This window comes from Phodopus roborovskii, unplaced genomic scaffold, assembly GCF_943737965.1.
Source record: "Phodopus roborovskii unplaced genomic scaffold, PHOROB, whole genome shotgun sequence".
NCBI classification, from domain to species: Eukaryota; Metazoa; Chordata; class Mammalia; order Rodentia; family Cricetidae; genus Phodopus; species Phodopus roborovskii.
In genome coordinates, this window is record NW_026126558.1 from 23,055,201 (window position 1) to 23,071,690 (window position 16,490).

The window sequence follows — 16,490 nt, forward strand, 5'->3', positions numbered from 1 at the left end:
GAATGTAGAACAATTGCTTGGCCTAGTGAAGGCCCTGGCTTCCATCCCAAATACTGGGTGCGGGGAGGGAGAATCAGGTAGTTAGCTTGAAGCTCATGTTTTACTATGTGGTCCACAAGTATATAGTTGAGACCTAACTGAAAATTAGTAAGTCCTATCTTTTTCATTTTCTGGATCATGAAATTTCATGAAGTTTGAGTGATAGATGTTTGGTGAATCTTCCCATGTCATATGCCTTATTATTATTACTGATATGCTTTAGAGTCTAATCCCGTTCATTTCAGGGAATTAGAATTACATACCCTGCCTCTGTTCTTCCAGATCCTTTTCTTTGTCATCGCACTCAAACCTTATGTGCCATCATTCAGTATCTCTAATTATTCTTCACGCACCATGTTTCTTGATGAATTCAGGGGCACTTTGAGGTTCAGCTGACTTGTAGCTGTTTCCCTGGTCCTATTACTTACTGGACCTGTCTCCTCAACAGACATTTATAAGTGGAGACAGAAGACTGATACCTGGTCCACAAGTGGTCTGTGTGCTTTTGGATTCTTCTTTATGTGGTTCTGTACTATCTCACATAATCTTCCATTCTCAGCTTCAGGGACCCCAAACCCTGTTTGATCCAGGGTTCTTCTTATCAAGTCTGGCTATCAGTTTGCCTAGCCTTTCTTCCTGTAAGTGTACACAAATCTTACTATCACAGTAGCCTTGGTGAGACTCATAGGGCCTTGTCAGGGACCAATGTTGCCTTCCACAGTACAGTAGAGATTAGAGTAGTTCTTTTCCTCATTGTCCTGAGAGCTCTTCAAGGACTTGTCTTTCCTGGAGCCATTGTGAGGCAGAGTTGGGCAAGTCTAATTGGGTCAGCCTCTGTCCCAGAGTGTGACCCAACTACAGCCAACTTGTACCTAGACCTTATGGTGTATGAAGCAGCTTTTATAGACTGGCTCATTTTTGTTTGTTTGTGTGTCCCCTATTCCCCCCCCCCAATCCCCATGTCCCCGTGTCCTCATGTCCCATTCCCCCCACCCCTCCCCGAGGTAAAAGGTTAGTATTACCTTCTTCAGTTGGGCTATAGCACTATGAGTAACTTTCCAAAGTTCACATGGCAATAACTGATGAAGTTAGAGTTCCCTTCTTTTAAGGCCCTGGGAGCATCTTTCCAAGCCTGGAAGTACATAGTATCTTGGATACTCCAAGATCTACAAGGGTCTTCTGGCCCTATATGTGAGGCTCACAAGTGGCCTCAGGCCAATGGGGCATAATAAAGTTTTTGACTTTCACTCATTGGAGATCAAAACAGCTGTGCAAAGAATGTGTCTCTCTCTTTACCTTTGGGTTTTAGTTTGTGAACTAGTGTAAGAAATACTGCACACTTCCCAAGGCTGTTGTCAGACTTCACTGTGCTGTTTGCTGGGTTTCTATTTCCTGCTGGATGAGGGTTCTGAAAGTCCTCTGGGACCTTCAAGGAGTCAGTGGTTTGAATACCCCTAATGCCAAAATCTGATGATGCAAGACTTTATCTAAAAAAGAGGTCTGTTAGGCCTTGGAAGAGGCTGCCTTGGCTCTTATCACTCTGATGTACCGCTCTAAGATATTGCATAGGTCTCCTCACCCTTACTGCAGCTCAACTCTTAAGTCTCTAGAGATACATTCTCCGGTCCTGACAGGAGGGATTGGAGATGCACAAGCCAATTTCAGCTAGTGCTTGGATAATAAGGAACTTCTGAGGACTTGGAACTAGTGCGGTGTAAAGATGAGGAGCCGCCACCCTCCCTGCCTGCACTTCTCTGTCAGCTTGGTTTGTTAGATTCTTGGAATGTGTGCAGATCCACCATTACCAACATCTCAGTGACCAAAGGCAATGCCTTTAGCCCCTGATGCTTTTGTTCCTTGTTTATAAGTGGGAGAATGAGCAGAATGCCTGTTCTAAGGAGTTGACCTGAGGAGTGGATCAAGTAGTAGATAAAGGGTGAGAGCACACGGGTTTCCATAAAGGCATGTCAGATCAAGAGGCTTGAACAGCTTTAGGTGATTGTTCGCTTGGATTTAGTTCTTTCTAACAAATGGTTCTTGCAAAGGTCGAAAACTACAGGTAATTAATCACCTAAAGTTCAGGCTTCCCTTCTGATTAGATTACCCAGCAAGAGGAAAGCCCAGGCCTAAAATTACTAGGTCCTAGTATATGCTTGGCCATCATTTTGCACCTTGAGTTCACAGAGGCATGGAGACTAAGGGGCCATCCCTATCTCATGGCCTGATCACTGTCCTTTCCTTCCCACAGGTATAGCCTTCACAGATCTCCCGGTAAGTACTACTAATGGGTTTTCCTCCTCCTGGGCTGTTGAGGGCTGCCTGGGTGGGTGGTGGGACCTGCAAGTGCAGGGTGTGGAGTCTGGCCCTTTCCCCAAGCAGGGATGTGTGGTGTGCTGCCAGCTTGAGGGTGCCAGTAGGGGCTACCTGCTGGCCGTCCTCTCTCTTCAGCAAGGCCTGGTGCTCCTCCACGTCTCTTAGCAGGTGACAGAAATTTGTGGCATTTTCTAAGGCAGTTGTGGTGGGAGGGGGTAATGGAATGGTGGTGGAATGAGGGTAACTCCATGGCACAAGTTGATCTAAATCAGATGCCTTCCAGGCAATGGACCAGGGTGTGGCATATTGGGATTGCTCCTGAACTTCTAGGATCAGATCCTTATCCGGGTCCCTCGGAGATCCCTGAGAAAAACTAGAATGCTACTATTCAGGGCTCCTCTAAGCCTGGGAGATGAGTTGTGTAGGCTTTTCTCTTAGAAAGGAATGGGGTCTCCTGTCAGCTTAGTTTGGGACTCTTGCCCACCCTTCTATCCCATTGCTTTACTGAGTTGTACAGGTGTTGTCCCATGCAGAGCCTTTACCCAAAATATTGGGCTCCTGTGTGAGTCTGTCCCTGGCTGGTTCTGAAAAGGAGAAGTTTCTTGACTTTGGTGACTGCTTTAGGATCCTGGGTATACCACTGTGCCCCAGAAAGTGTGTTTGTGATCTGAGGGTTCTCTGAATCTTAACACAGTACCCACAGTCATGTTTGAACTTCTGTCTATGTATTAGAATCCTTCCTTCCTGCCTGGAGGCCCCAGAAAGGGGCTGTTGTCCTAGGCACAGGGAGCAGACTCAGAAGAATTCTGACTCTGGCTGGGGAAGCATCTTATGAGATGAACAGACGTGAGTGTGGGCAGTGTGCTGTCACGTGCTGGAAAGACTGGGAAATGTCCTTGTGCACTTTGCCTGTGGTGTGCAAGATGGGAGGAAAAGAAAGGAATCAGAGAGTCTGTCAGTTTAGAGCTCATGGTGGGCTGAGCCCCATGTACCCAGAAACATATGAAGTACATGTGAATGGCCCATCGTCAGAGAGTGGAAGATAAAGAGGGCTCAAGGAAGTCAGAGGTGGTGGTGCACACCTATAAGCCTAGCGTTTAGGAGGTGAAGGCAGCAGGGCCAGTTCAAGATCATCAACTACATAGTGAGTGTGAGGCCAAATGGGCTACACAAGACCCAATCTTAAAAAGAGTGGCTAGGTGTTCCTGGGAAAATGGTGTCTGGTGGCATGGGGAGGAGGTAGGTGAGGCTTTAGGCATTGGCAGTAGGAGCCATGGGAGGCACTGAATGAGAATGTGACCCGATAATGGGAGCTGGGTGATCAAAGCAGAGAGCTCCATACATCACTGGCCAGAAGGCCTATGCTGATTTAGCCTCTGACAGGAAGAGGAGCAGGCCCCTCTCCAATATCAGCTCCAGAAGCAATTCACCAAATCCTTTGCCTCATTTCCTGTGTCATCCCATCTCCACATGTACCTCTTTTTTGTGGCCAAGGACAACCTTGGCCCTGCTTCTCTTTCCAGGGGAAGCCATAAGCCACCCCGTAGCACATTTTTATTAGTATGTATGAAGTGGTGTGCAGCCCTGTCTGCTACTGTATACCTTGGCCAGAGGCTTTGGGGACACAATGGTCTTTGCAGAACAGGAGACTTTACATGTTGAGGCTTGCTGGCTTTTCTTTTTCTTCTCCCTTCAAGCTTTGGGTATAGTTTTTCTCCTAGGGAGGTAGATAGAATGTGGTTGATCCCTGCTGCCCCTGCCATGCAACTGTCTTCCAGACCTGGTATTGGCTGGCAGGAGTCATGGAAATGAAGAGAAGCCCTGCAGCCCTGCTGCCCTCAGGGGCCTGACTGACATTCATTCTCCTCCTCAGGCCAACCTCTACCCCACAGTAGGCCTGCAGACACCCGGGGAGATTGTGGATGCCAACTTTGGGCAGCAGCCCTTCCTGTTTGACATCGAGGACTATATGCGGGAGTGGCGTGCCAAAGTCCAGGGCACTGTCCATGGCTTTCCCATCAGTGCCCGGCTTGGCGAATGGCAGGCAGTGCTGCAGAAGTGAGTGTTATCCACCCCCACCCCTATCCCCAAAGTCTCATGGTAGTGTACACATAAGCAGTACCTGGAACACTACTAACAATTCCAGCGGTGGGAAACAGTGGCAGAAGATGCAGCTGCCGCTGCTTCTCTCTTATCGGTGGACATCTTCCTCTTTGTGCTTTGGAGATGCTCCTAGTTAAACCTTGCCTGGGGCTGGAGAAATGACTCAGAGGTGAAGAGTGCTCTTGTAGAAGACCTCAATTCAATTCCCAGCACCCATATCAGGTAGCTCACAGCCACTTGTAACTCTAGCTCCAGGGTGATCTGACATCTCCAGCCTCTCCCAGTTGCGCATACCCATATATGAACTGCATACATACATATAATTAAAAATAATAACAATTAAAAAAAAAAAACACTCAGGCAGCTCACAAGGCTCCTTATGTAAGATCACCAGCTCAGGACAGGACAGTGAATGCCTTTAGTCCCAGCACTCAGGAGGCAGAGGCAGGCAGATTTCTGAGTTTGAGGCCAGCCTCCTCTACACAGCAAGTTCCAGGACAGCCAGGATTACATAAAGAAACCCTGTCTCGAAAAACCATTAGAAAAAAAAAAATCCATATTGCCATACTTTAGTTCTAGATCACTTCACAGGGTCAGTATCCAACTAAGGACCCCTGTGTCTATGGCAGAGTGGTATCAAGAAGTCTGTCTTAGGGTCAGCTTAGTCAGCTTGGCTGACTAATGTCTAAATTGTCTTGGAAGCCAGTGTTGCTGAGATCCAACAGGGCCGAGTTTGGGTCTTCATTTCACTAGCCAACTGCATACCTGGTGAAGCAATGACCATTACTCATGCACCTGTTAGGAGGTGTATGTGAACTTGGCTCCCAAGAGTGGGGAAGGGCTTGGTGTCTGCTAACCCTGATCATTGTTCTGCAGAGGCACCAGGGGTCAGGGGTAGGAGTGCAATATACATTAGGTTCTCATCTAGTCACGGTCTATGTCCACCCCCACCCTTCTCTTTGGTTCACTTTCTCTTTGTGGTACTGGGAATTGAACTCAGAGTTTTGTGTATACTAGGAAAGCACTATCACTGGGCCACATCCCCAGTATTCAACCTTTTCTTGAGGGATTGATACTAAGGCAGCTTTAAGGAAGGGCTACAAGTACAGGTCACCAGACCTGGGAAGAGCAGCATAACCACATCTGGTTCCCAGCCCAGCAGGTGAGAAGTGCTTCCTTGAAGGCCAAAGCAATGTCATCCCCTGCTATATACATGTTGGTTGAGCAGGAGAAGAGACGGAGTTACTTTCAGGGTCTGGATATTTTTGTTTATGCACATATGTCTATGGTGCCTGTATGTATCATATGCAGCATTTGCCAAGACCTGCATATAATTCATGTTCTGTTATTCACATAGCTTTATTTTATAAATATTGGAAATGGCTAGGTTATCTTGGAGATAGATTTGTCACAAGCTTCAAATCTGACTGGCTTCTACTGATAAGACTCAAGTATTCCCTCCCTCCCTCCTGTGCCTTCCTCTCTCTGTGACAGCAGTAGAACCTGGGTCCTCTACATGCTAGGTAACCACAGCACTGCTGACCTGATTCCCCAGACCCTGTTTCTTTTGCTGGTATAGGTAATCCTTTCATAATAAAGAAACATACATATATAAAGTTACTTTCTGGGGCTAGAGGTATGGCTCAGAGGTTAAGAGCACTTGCTGCTCTTATACAGGACCATGTTTGGTTCCCAGAATCCACATGACAGCTCACAACCATTTGTAACTCCAGTTCCACAGGATTTGATGCTCCTCTGTGTTCTGCAGGCATCAGGTATACACAAAGTACATATGCATACATGGAGGCAAACACTCAAACACATAAGATAACAAATAAATAAATGCTTAAAATTATGTTCTTAGTGTTCCCTAAAGCGGTATTCTTTTGTTTTTCAAGACAGGGTTTCTCTATGTAGCTCTGGCTGACCTGGAACTTAACTCTGTAGACCAGGCTGGCCTCAAACTCAGAGATCCACCTGCCTCTGCCTCCTGAATGCTGGGATTAAAGTGTGTACCACCACTGACTGCCTACGCAGTATTCTTAAGTCAAAGAAACTATATTTAATTTTTTTTTTTTTTTAGAGATTTATTTTCTATGAATTAGTGCTTTGCCTGCAGATATACATTATGTGCACTGTGCGTACCTGGTACTTGCAGAGACCAGAAGAGGGCATCAGACCCCCTGGAACTGGAGTTACACAACTGGAGTTACACACAGTTATAAGCCACAATATGAGTGCTGGGAACCAAACCCAGGTCCTTTGCAAGAGTAGCAGGTGCTCTTAAACCACTGAGCCATCTCTCCAGCCCCAAGAAAGTACATTTTAGAGATGTCTGATGGTCATATGGACTCATCTGAACCATGGTTTTTGTTTTTTCCAAAATACATTGCTCTTCTGTTTAGAAAATGCCAAGCATTTTGCTTGTATTATCTCTTTAAAACATAAGAAGACAAACAGCAAAAGTTGCACAGCCTTAGACTATTTCCCATACATCTCCTATGCACATAGGTCATGAGAGTTCATCTTTGTACACATGCATGTACAGGTACACATATTCATGCATATGGCAGTGCTCAGCCAGCTTTAGAAGGGGTTAAATTGTTTTTGTACATTATGGCCTTACACAAAGATTGTGCCCCTATTGACCGTGCAGTGCCTGTCTCTTCCCAGCACAATCACCTGGATATCTTGAATTCTGGGGCTCCTGATACATGGTATATCATGGTGTTAATTTGGCTCATAGATTAAGCTCCTATTACTCTAGATCAGTGATTCTCAACCTTCCTAACACTGCAACTCTTAAATACGATTCCTCTTGTTGTGGTGACCCCCAACCATAAAATCATTTTTATTGCTACTTCAGAACAGTACTTTTGCTACTGTTATGAACAGTAATATAAATATCTGGTATGCAGGATATCTGATATGTGAGCCCCAAAGGAGTCATGATCCAGAAGTTGAGAAGTGCTGCTCGAGAGCCAGCGCTACCGCATGGCAGGCTCACTGGGGACAAAGACACTTCTGTCTAGTACAGGCAGCTCCAGAGTTCCACCCTACCTCCTCACCATTTGCTTAAGTTTAGTGGTTCTGTCAAGTGTGGGTGTGCCAGGCATCCTCTGTATCCAGGGGACTGCCTCTGCCTGGCTAGTTGCTGTTTTAGGCAGCCCTGGGGTAAGCTCATTGACCAGATCTGGACTTGCTGCCGTCTACCAGAAGACAGTCACTTCTATGAGATTGAAGGTAACATATCTCAGAGAACTGTGGCCACTCCTGACCTGTGAGCACAGATGTGACTAGTCCCTCCCATACTGAGGGAAGTTTTTGTTTTCTTCTCCCACTCCCAGGTCACACCTCCCAGGTAGTTTAGGGGAGACCTCATAGGGATGTAGGTAGTCCATCCCCTTTCCATGCTCTGTATGACAGGGGCTTCTTGAGGGTTACTTTAAGCTCTTTTTTTTTTTTTTTTTTTTTTTTTTTCCCCCTAGCATGGTCTCTTCTTACCTGGTGCATCATGGGTATTGTGCCACAGCCACAGCTTTTGCCCGAATGACTGAAACCACGATTCAGGAAGAACAGGCATCCATAAAGAACAGACAAAGTAAGGTTAATGTTCCTCTCCCCATGCCTCCTTACCTACCTCTGAATCTGTAGCTCATTCCTGCTTAGCCTGTCAAGAGTCCAGCCTAACCTTGTCTTTACCATCCTGGAGTCCAGCTTGCTGGCTCCTGTCCCTGCCTCTGTCCTTCATTCAAGATTATCCTGCCACATGGGTAGCCAGCAGTCTCAGAAGGTCTCAAAGCAGCCTCCCTAACATAACACACTTTGACAGTCAGGTGTAGGTCTCTTCATGGCACAGCAGAACCCTGTTCTTCGAATTTTGATTCTTCTCCCTACCCCCTGAATCCTGGGTTCTACTTGGTTGCCTGTTTATTCCAAAAGGAATATTTGCATGTTACTACACCACTACCCTGTCTTTCCTGTCACTTACTTAAGTTTAATAGTTGTGCTTGTTCTTAGCTAGAGAGAGGACTCCATGCTCAGACAGAGTGAAGCTGATACCCTGTGACTGTTGTCATGCCATCTCCTTGTTCCCTACCTCTAGTGCAGACAACCTATTTTTTCTTGGCCAAAGGCAGCTCTCCTGGTGTTGTGTGTTTGGGACCCTTTCATGGAAGAAGGGCTGGGATAGAGAACAGAACCCACACAGTATAAGATAGGAGTGTATATGTGTATGAATGTATCGGTGAGTGCCCACCTTTGTTTCTCTGAGGCCATCACCTCTGTGTCTGTGTATGTGTATGTGTCTGGGCTTCCTAGAGAAGCTGTGCTCAACCAGATAGTTGGAAAGGTATCCTGTCCTAGACTTGGAGTCTACAAATGAGAGCACTTCAGACCCAGAGGTCATTCACAGCAAGGTGCATCAAACTGATGCATAGGGCAAGAGGGAGAAGGGAGTGGCAAGATGCTGATGGTCAGAGAAGGAACATCATCAGAAATGCCAGTGTGAGGTAGACTACCTCTATTTTCAGTATGGAGCACGCTGTAGCATTTGCAGATTGTTAAGATGTAGACCATAATTCAACACACACCTCTGTGAAGCCTGAAGAGAGAGCTGTCTGTCTAAAGAGGTATCCTCAGGCCATCCCAAGATTATGGTCTCCCAGCCAGGGCTCCCCTCACTGGCTAGCTCCCTGGCTTCCTGTGCCCTGCAGGAGTGGACTTTCAGACTCACCTCTTACCTCTGGGCTGTGAGCTCTTTTGTTCTCCCCTGTTCTTGATGACTCCATGACAGCTGACCAAAATCAGCCTCTGCTGTGGTCCTGGGCAGCTGGGTTCCCTCAGCCTTTTCTGTGAACCTCTCCACCTAGCAGCATGCTAAGTGCCAGTCCACCTAACTTTTGGCCAGGGATATAGGAGGGGAATCTCAGCCCTTATTCACAGTCATGCTCTTTTCTACAGAAATCCAGAAGCTGGTGCTGGAAGGCCGGGTGGGTGAAGCCATAGAAACAACCCAGCGCTTCTACCCTGGGCTGCTGGAGCACAACCCCAACCTGCTCTTCATGCTCAAGTAAGTCAGGTTTATGGTTCCAGAGCCTGTCCCTCAGCTTACAACAGGAGCCCACAGCCTGGACCAGCTCAGAGCACCAATGCTCTGCTCCCTTCACAGGTGTCGACAGTTTGTGGAGATGGTGAATGGCACCGACAGTGAGGTCCGCAGCTTGAGCTCCCGAAGCCCCAAGTCCCAGGACAGCTACCCTGGTTCCCCCAGCCTCAGCCCCCGACATGGTCCTAGTAGTTCCCACATCCACAACACAGGTCAGCCATTCTCCAGAGTTCTCTGGGAAGAGCTGGTGTGGAGAAGAATGGCTGCCCCACCTACCTTTCCTTGTGGTGGGCTTAGGACTGCTGGATTGGGTGGAAGGGAAAGGACTCCTGTGGCAATCCCTTGAGCCCCACTTCTGACTTCCCTTCTCTAACCCACCTGGCTTCTAGGAGCAGACAGTCCCAGCTGCAGCAATGGCATTGCATCTACCAAGAACAAACAGAACCACAGTAAATACCCCGCACCCAGCTCCTCCTCCTCGTCCTCGTCCTCCTCATCCTCCTCCTCCCCGTCCTCCATCAATTACTCCGAGTCCAACTCAACAGACTCCACCAAGTCCCAGCCCCACAGCAGTACCAGTAACCAGGAGACCAGGTGCCTGTCTTGCTCCTCTCTCTCCATTCTGCTTCTGTTCTCTGTTCACTGGACCCAACACTGGGTAGTTTCTTCTTTTAAATGCTGCCTTCTGCCCTTTACCCTCACCTCTGTTGTAGGTCTTGCCTGGAATTCGACCCATTGAAAGGTCAAGCCAAACACTGGTTCTGGCTTTTGTCCCTATTCAACATATAGCTGTCAATTTCCTTGGCTCTGGTTTTGTCTGGATGGAGATGCTGACCCTGCCAGACTTGAGGACACAGGGACTCCTTCTTCAAGGAGGCTGGGCCTCTTAGAACCTCAAGGGTCTACAGTTAAGCAGTTTTTATGAAATCAGGCTCATGGGCAGCCAGGTGATCTGAGCTGTAGGCTGAAGTTCCAAATGGCTTTCAGCAGGTCCTAGGCATGCCAACAAGCTGACCTTGGTTTGGGTCCCTGCCAAGGCCACAGAGATACCCAATCAGTTCAGTTGGTAGGGACAAGAGGGATATATTAAAGTGGTGTGCCAACTCAGAGAGCTACTGAGAAGAGTCATAGGGACAGCTTTGGGGCAAGAATAGGAATCATGTAACAGGCACCTGGATATAACTGTAGTAGAGGCTAAGTTTTGGAACCTAGAAAGTATGGGCTATCCTTTCATGTTCCTGCCAGTCCTTCAGTTTGATGCCATTATAGGACCCATTACTAATAGTCCCTCAGGTAAACTCCTTCAGTTTACATGAAGTGATGGCAAAAACCTGAATAGAGGCCCAACTCTTATCTCAAGTCTTCTCTACAGTGATAGTGAAATGGAGATGGAGGCAGAACATTATCCCAATGGTGTGTTGGAAAGCATATCCACACGCATTGTCAATGGTGCCTACAAACATGAAGACCTGCAGACAGATGAGTCCAGCATGGGTAAGCCTTGTTCCTTAGTATGACCCGGTCCCTGTGTTCCTTTAGAGGGCAACATACACTCCTAAGAGGGGCTAAGATGGCAGGCTCTGGCAGCTTGAGAAATTGCAGCAGGACTGGAGTCCACCACTCTTAGTCATTTCTGGATGCATCCTTGAGGTGGCTTCCAGTGTGTAAGAAGGTCCATGCCTGATAAAAGTGTGGACACCATGCATGTGTGTAGGGTGGGAAGTGGGAAGTTTCCTGTCTTGCCTCACCTCTCATCTGTATGCCAGCTGGACTTAGCTGCTCCACCTGCTTGGTCTCCTAGCCCTTGCCCACCTTTGGCAGAAGCTGTAGCTTCATGTCCTTCCTGATCTTCCCTCTTCACCCCCTAATGTGTTTTCTGCTGGCCTCTGGGTGCAGATGATGGGCATCCACGGCGGCAGCTCTGCGGGGGCAACCAGGCTGCCACAGAAAGGATCATCCTGTTTGGTCGAGAGTTGCAGGCATTGAGTGAACAGCTGGGCCGAGAGTACGGCAAGAATTTGGCCCACACGGAGATGCTGCAGGTATAGGATAAGCCAGGCCTCATACAGAGCAGTTCCCCATTTGATGCTGGGGCTTTGGGAACATTTGTGGGCTGTAATAATCAGCCAGGATATGGGGTGTTTAGGGTATTTTCCATCCATTCTAAGATCTAAAGAGGGTATAGCTTTGCCTGACTCTATAGTCTGAGTATATTGAGCTCTCACTGGGCCCCATGCAGTAGTAGTAGTAGTAGTAGTCTTTCTCTGGAGCTATGGGGCTATGTATATTATGCTACATTCCTCTCACAAGCGCTCTGTCCCTTAGGATGCCTTTAGCCTACTAGCATACTCAGACCCCTGGAGCTGCCCAGTTGGCCATCAGCTTGATCCCATCCAGAGGGAGCCTGTATGTGCTGCTCTCAACAGCGCCATTTTAGGTGAGTGCATCTAATGAAAGCAAAAGTTAACCCATTAGTATGTGGGGGCCACCTTCCCTCTTCTTAGAAGGAGCATCAAGGTTGGCATAGGCCTTCACAAGGAACCTGACCCTAACTCCCTCTGCCTACCTGAGTTGGCTGCTAGTTCATGGCCATGGGCCAGACCAGCTTGCTCTAGAGAAGGCCAAGGTCCTCAGGTTCCTATCATAAATGCAGGGCCATGGCCTGGTGGCTAGGACACTCAGACAACACTGTTCTAAGAGTTCTGTCCATACCTCTAACCTCTAGAGAACTTTGACCTGCACCCACATCTTTGGCTAGGCATTGACCATACCTTGTAATCTCCTCCACAGAGTCTCAGAACCTGCCAAAGCAGCCTCCTCTGATGCTCGCCCTGGGCCAGGCATCTGAATGTCTACGGCTCATGGCCCGAGCAGGCCTGGGATCTTGCTCTTTTGCCAGAGTCGATGACTACTTGCACTAGCTGACCTTCCTGGCTGGCTCTGTCTAGCCGTCCTTCAGCCCTAGGGCTGGAGCAACCCTGCCCTCCATAGGCACCTGGTACAGAGACCTGGAAGCCATGGGCAAAGACCCACTCCTCCTACCTGGCCGGTCCTCCCTCTCTCCCTCCCTCCCTCCCTCCTTCTGTCCATCCCTCCTTTTCTTGTTCTCTCTTCCTTCTCCTCCCTTCCACGTGCAGCGGCCTGTGATACAGTATTGGCTGGTTACTCACGTAGCAGCTTCTCCTTTAAAGGAGATTTTGTTTTGAGGAGAGGTTGGGGTTGTTTTTTGTTTTGGTTTTGGTTTTTTTTTTTTTTTTTTTTTTTTTTTTTTTTTTAATTTTTTTTTTCCCTCCTGACTGAGCCACCAGTGTTTATCTCGGGAGAGTTTGTGCTGAGCTGGTTTCTGCTAATTTAGTAATGAAGCCTATCCAGGTTGATGATAGCTTATTATTTTCATAAGTAAAACAAACAAACAAAGGAGATTATATATATATATATATAAATATATATATATTAAAAAAAGACACAGTATTTATCGTAGCGCTAGTGGTCCAGCACCTCTTGGGTGAGGCTGTCCAGACACCATGTGTTTTTATTTGAGTCCAACTCATTAAAAAAGAATCATCTCTTGTCACTTCAATCAAGTGATTTGTTTATTCTAGGCTCCCCTTTTGTTGAGCCACAGGTCCAGCTGCTGCCCAGGAAATCAAAATGGGTTTGGGGGAGGCTGCTTGGTGGGTAAGGTCAGGCTAAGATGCTTTGCAGCATCCCAAGAGGTGTGGGTCTCTAGGCCCCTTATAGGTAGATAAAACACAGAACCGCAGGTTCAGGGATTCAGGGAAGTGAGGTGGCCCAGGGGCACACAGCAAAGCAAGGGAACACAGGGTCCGTAGCCAGCACGCTACCACTCTACCCTGCCTCTCACTGCCTGCCTTGCCCCTCTCTCCCATCTCAATGCCCTGCTTTCCGTTGTTAAGATGGCCAAATAATTCATTACTCTCAGTTGAATGCCTGGAAACTACCTGCCTTCAACCCAAGAGCTGCTGTATGCCAGGCTGCCAAGAAGAAGACTCCATTCCCAGGACAGAGGCCCTTAAGTACAGGCTGGCCATTTTCTACTTGCCTGGTCTTCACCATCACTGCCCAACTCTGATGGATTGATGTTTCCTGTGGAGAAGTTGGCATCTCATGGAGGCTGATTCTTGGGCCACTGGTCCAGAGTGGATGAGACCCTTCTGCCTTCTGTAGGCAGATTTCCCTACAGCTACGGGAGACTGCTCCCTACAGCTTGGCCCCAGTGACTCTTAGGAAGAGGAGACTCCATGGGCCTTACAAATGTCCCACCAGCTGTTTCACATGGATCCTCACAGCTGGTGGGACAACAACAAAAACCCCACCACCACAGGGCTGAGACGCTGCCAGGATGTGGGTGGGCCATCTCTGGAGGGGGCTGTCTGCCAAGGAAGAGGAGGGTCTATGTAAAGGAGACCTGGAGGGGCCAGGATTTCTTTACCTGCTTCACAGGGTGAGTGAAAAGCCCAGACAGCCTCAGCAAAGAGTAGGTCTAACTGTGGCAGAGCCACAAGTGGGCTTCCAGCCCCACCTGAGTGAGTTCATGTTCCATTAGTGGACATAGAAATCAGAGGCAGAGCTTGAGGTGTTCTGTGCCCACCAGGCTTCACCAGGCCCACAGCTGGACAAAAAAGGAGTCAGACCAGCTGTCAGTGAGGGGCCAGGACCCTGACTTGAAATCTTCCAAAATTTTGCTTTGGGGGCTAATCCTATAGGCTACTACATTTTCTTGGTTCCTAACAGGTCCTTAGCAGCTTATCAGAAGGTCTTGTCCTGCATAAAGGACATTTCATCATGTCCAAGACTGGAACACCCAAGCTCGGAACTCAGGTTGGAAATATCAAGCTGTTACAATGGTCGCCTCACATTTGGAAATGAAAACCAGTGGCATTTGCAGAGCAGTGGAATTTAGAAAAACATCACCACCAGCCCTCTCCTTTGCCAGTTAAAGAAACAGGCCCAGAAGATTAAGTGACTTGGCCAAAGCCACACAGCAAATAGTGGCAGAGCCAGGACTAGCTAACTATTCCTGTGGGTTAGACAGTCCTGTCTAGACTTAAAGCAAAATGGCAAATGAGCTTTGTGAGAGGTTAGGTTGGCGACTTCAGCAGTGCCTGAGCAGTAGGTACCTTTAGGATTGTGACAAAGGTGGGGATGGGTGCTTAGACTTGGGTTGTGGAGCGGCTGAGAGGGCCTTGGAGGGCTCTGGACTGCTGTGTGCTGTGTGGGGTTGTGTGTCTACCTGGCTCGCACTCAGTACCCATGGCCACCTCCCCATTTTCTGTGCCTTATCTCACTGTTTCAGCTGAGTCCAAGTTGTTTACTCTGTCCCTCTCCAGAGGGGTTCTCTGTCCTAGTTGGACAGCTCACTTTGGGGACATAAGCCTTTGCCCCACAAGCTGTGGGGAGGGCCAGAACCAAGCTGCTGGAGCCAGTTGTTAGTCCAGTCCTGCTGCCAGAGGAATCCCGTATGTACCCCCAAACCTATTAGCCTGTTTCCAGGAGCCTGGAGTGGGGAATGGTTCTTGGATGCAGCATTGTTAAAGAGCTGTACCTGACCCTTTTGGACAGGAGGAGGATCTGGCTGTATTGGGTTGTCCAGCCCTTGGGAAGCAGCATTCCCTACTCACTTTCCCCTTGCGGCACCGATGGTAGCTCCTTGCAGAGCAAGGACCAAGTTGGCAGATCACTCAGTCAAAAACCCATATCCCCCACCCTTCCTGTGTGTGTCTGTGGGTGGGAGTAGGCTGGCAGAACAAGGATATCACAAGCTAGGGAAGTAAGGACTGCCTGGCTACCCAGCACCTCCCCAGCCCTTAAGCACAAAAAAGATGAGGCAGAGGACTATTGGGGCTGAACGTTCCTTTGGTTGCTCACAACTCAGGTATGCATGTCATTTGGCAGCTGGACAGCAGAGCCCTACTTCATCACCAGTCGCAGGCGGTTGGGCCTGTGACCACATGGTGGCTCTGGCTGTCCCCAGCGCCCACCTCTTTGCATAGGTTCCTTCCATTATCAACTACAGCTGAAACAGGTATCTTCCACATTGTGCACACTGGTTCTGCCTTTGTCCTTGCAAGTTGATACTCAGCATTAGCATGAAACTTGTGGTGTGAGAGGGTTGACAGAATTCTAACACAAACATCCTATTAAATTGTACTTGAGATGAAAAAAAAAATTCCTGTTGTATTTTGACAAAATTATTTTTATTAAAATACACATCCATGAGCAATTGTGTCTCATTTGTTTGGTCTTATTGGGGTTGGTAGCCCCTACCTCTTAGTATCTCCTCAAGGACTTGAAACTTCATCTTTGTAAGACTCCAAAAACGACAGGGACTGTATAGCTAGTTCCCTCTTAAAATAGCTTAGACAAGGAAAACAAATTTAACTTGAGAAGGATGGGCTACAGTGCCCTTTTCCTACACAAAAGTATGCATCTACAACACAAATCCTGCATCTCAGACTCAAGGATCATAGCAAAGAGGGGCAGAAAGAATTTAAGAGCCAGAGGGACAGGTTTGCTGTGAGATTTCATCTAGAAATGTCAGAGAAGCTATACCTGTGAAGTCTCATTGACATGGCTGCCTAAACATGACCTGAATGAGTGTAGCACCAATAGAAAGGAGAACTCTCACAGGGCCTCAGCCTTTGACAACTACAGGCAACTAAGGAATGCTGAGAATAGGAGAAATAGTCTTCAGGGAAGAGTCCTCCACATTGGTTATCCAGTACTGAGTGGTCAGCCCTGAAATCATACACATAGAATTAGCATATGGATTGAGCAGATTGTGTTTACACACACACACACTCAACAATAATAAAGGCCATAAAATAGAGAGGTGGGTGCAGAGAAACAATTGGAGGGAAAAAAGGAACAGTTGTGTAATTAAATATTTAATTAAAGCCAGGTGTGA

The 16,490-nt window shown here is 47.8% G+C and overlaps 1 protein-coding gene across 1 annotated transcript in view; it reads left to right on the forward strand.

Moving 5' to 3' along the window:
* The window catches only part of Ranbp10 (RAN binding protein 10), a 55,682-nt gene extending 39,876 nt beyond the window's left edge, over window positions 1–15,806 (forward strand). Inside the window, exons 5-14 of the mRNA XM_051201685.1 lie at window positions 2,288–2,310; window positions 4,226–4,410; window positions 7,944–8,056; window positions 9,418–9,526; window positions 9,626–9,774; window positions 9,952–10,156; window positions 10,935–11,056; window positions 11,459–11,604; window positions 11,888–11,999; window positions 12,353–15,806. Coding sequence (XP_051057642.1) covers window positions 2,288–2,310; window positions 4,226–4,410; window positions 7,944–8,056; window positions 9,418–9,526; window positions 9,626–9,774; window positions 9,952–10,156; window positions 10,935–11,056; window positions 11,459–11,604; window positions 11,888–11,999; window positions 12,353–12,483 — 1,295 coding nt within the window. The 3' untranslated portion in view covers window positions 12,484–15,806. The remainder of the gene's footprint in view (window positions 1–2,287; window positions 2,311–4,225; window positions 4,411–7,943; window positions 8,057–9,417; window positions 9,527–9,625; window positions 9,775–9,951; window positions 10,157–10,934; window positions 11,057–11,458; window positions 11,605–11,887; window positions 12,000–12,352) is intronic.
* Window positions 15,807–16,490: the final 684 nt, after the last annotated feature.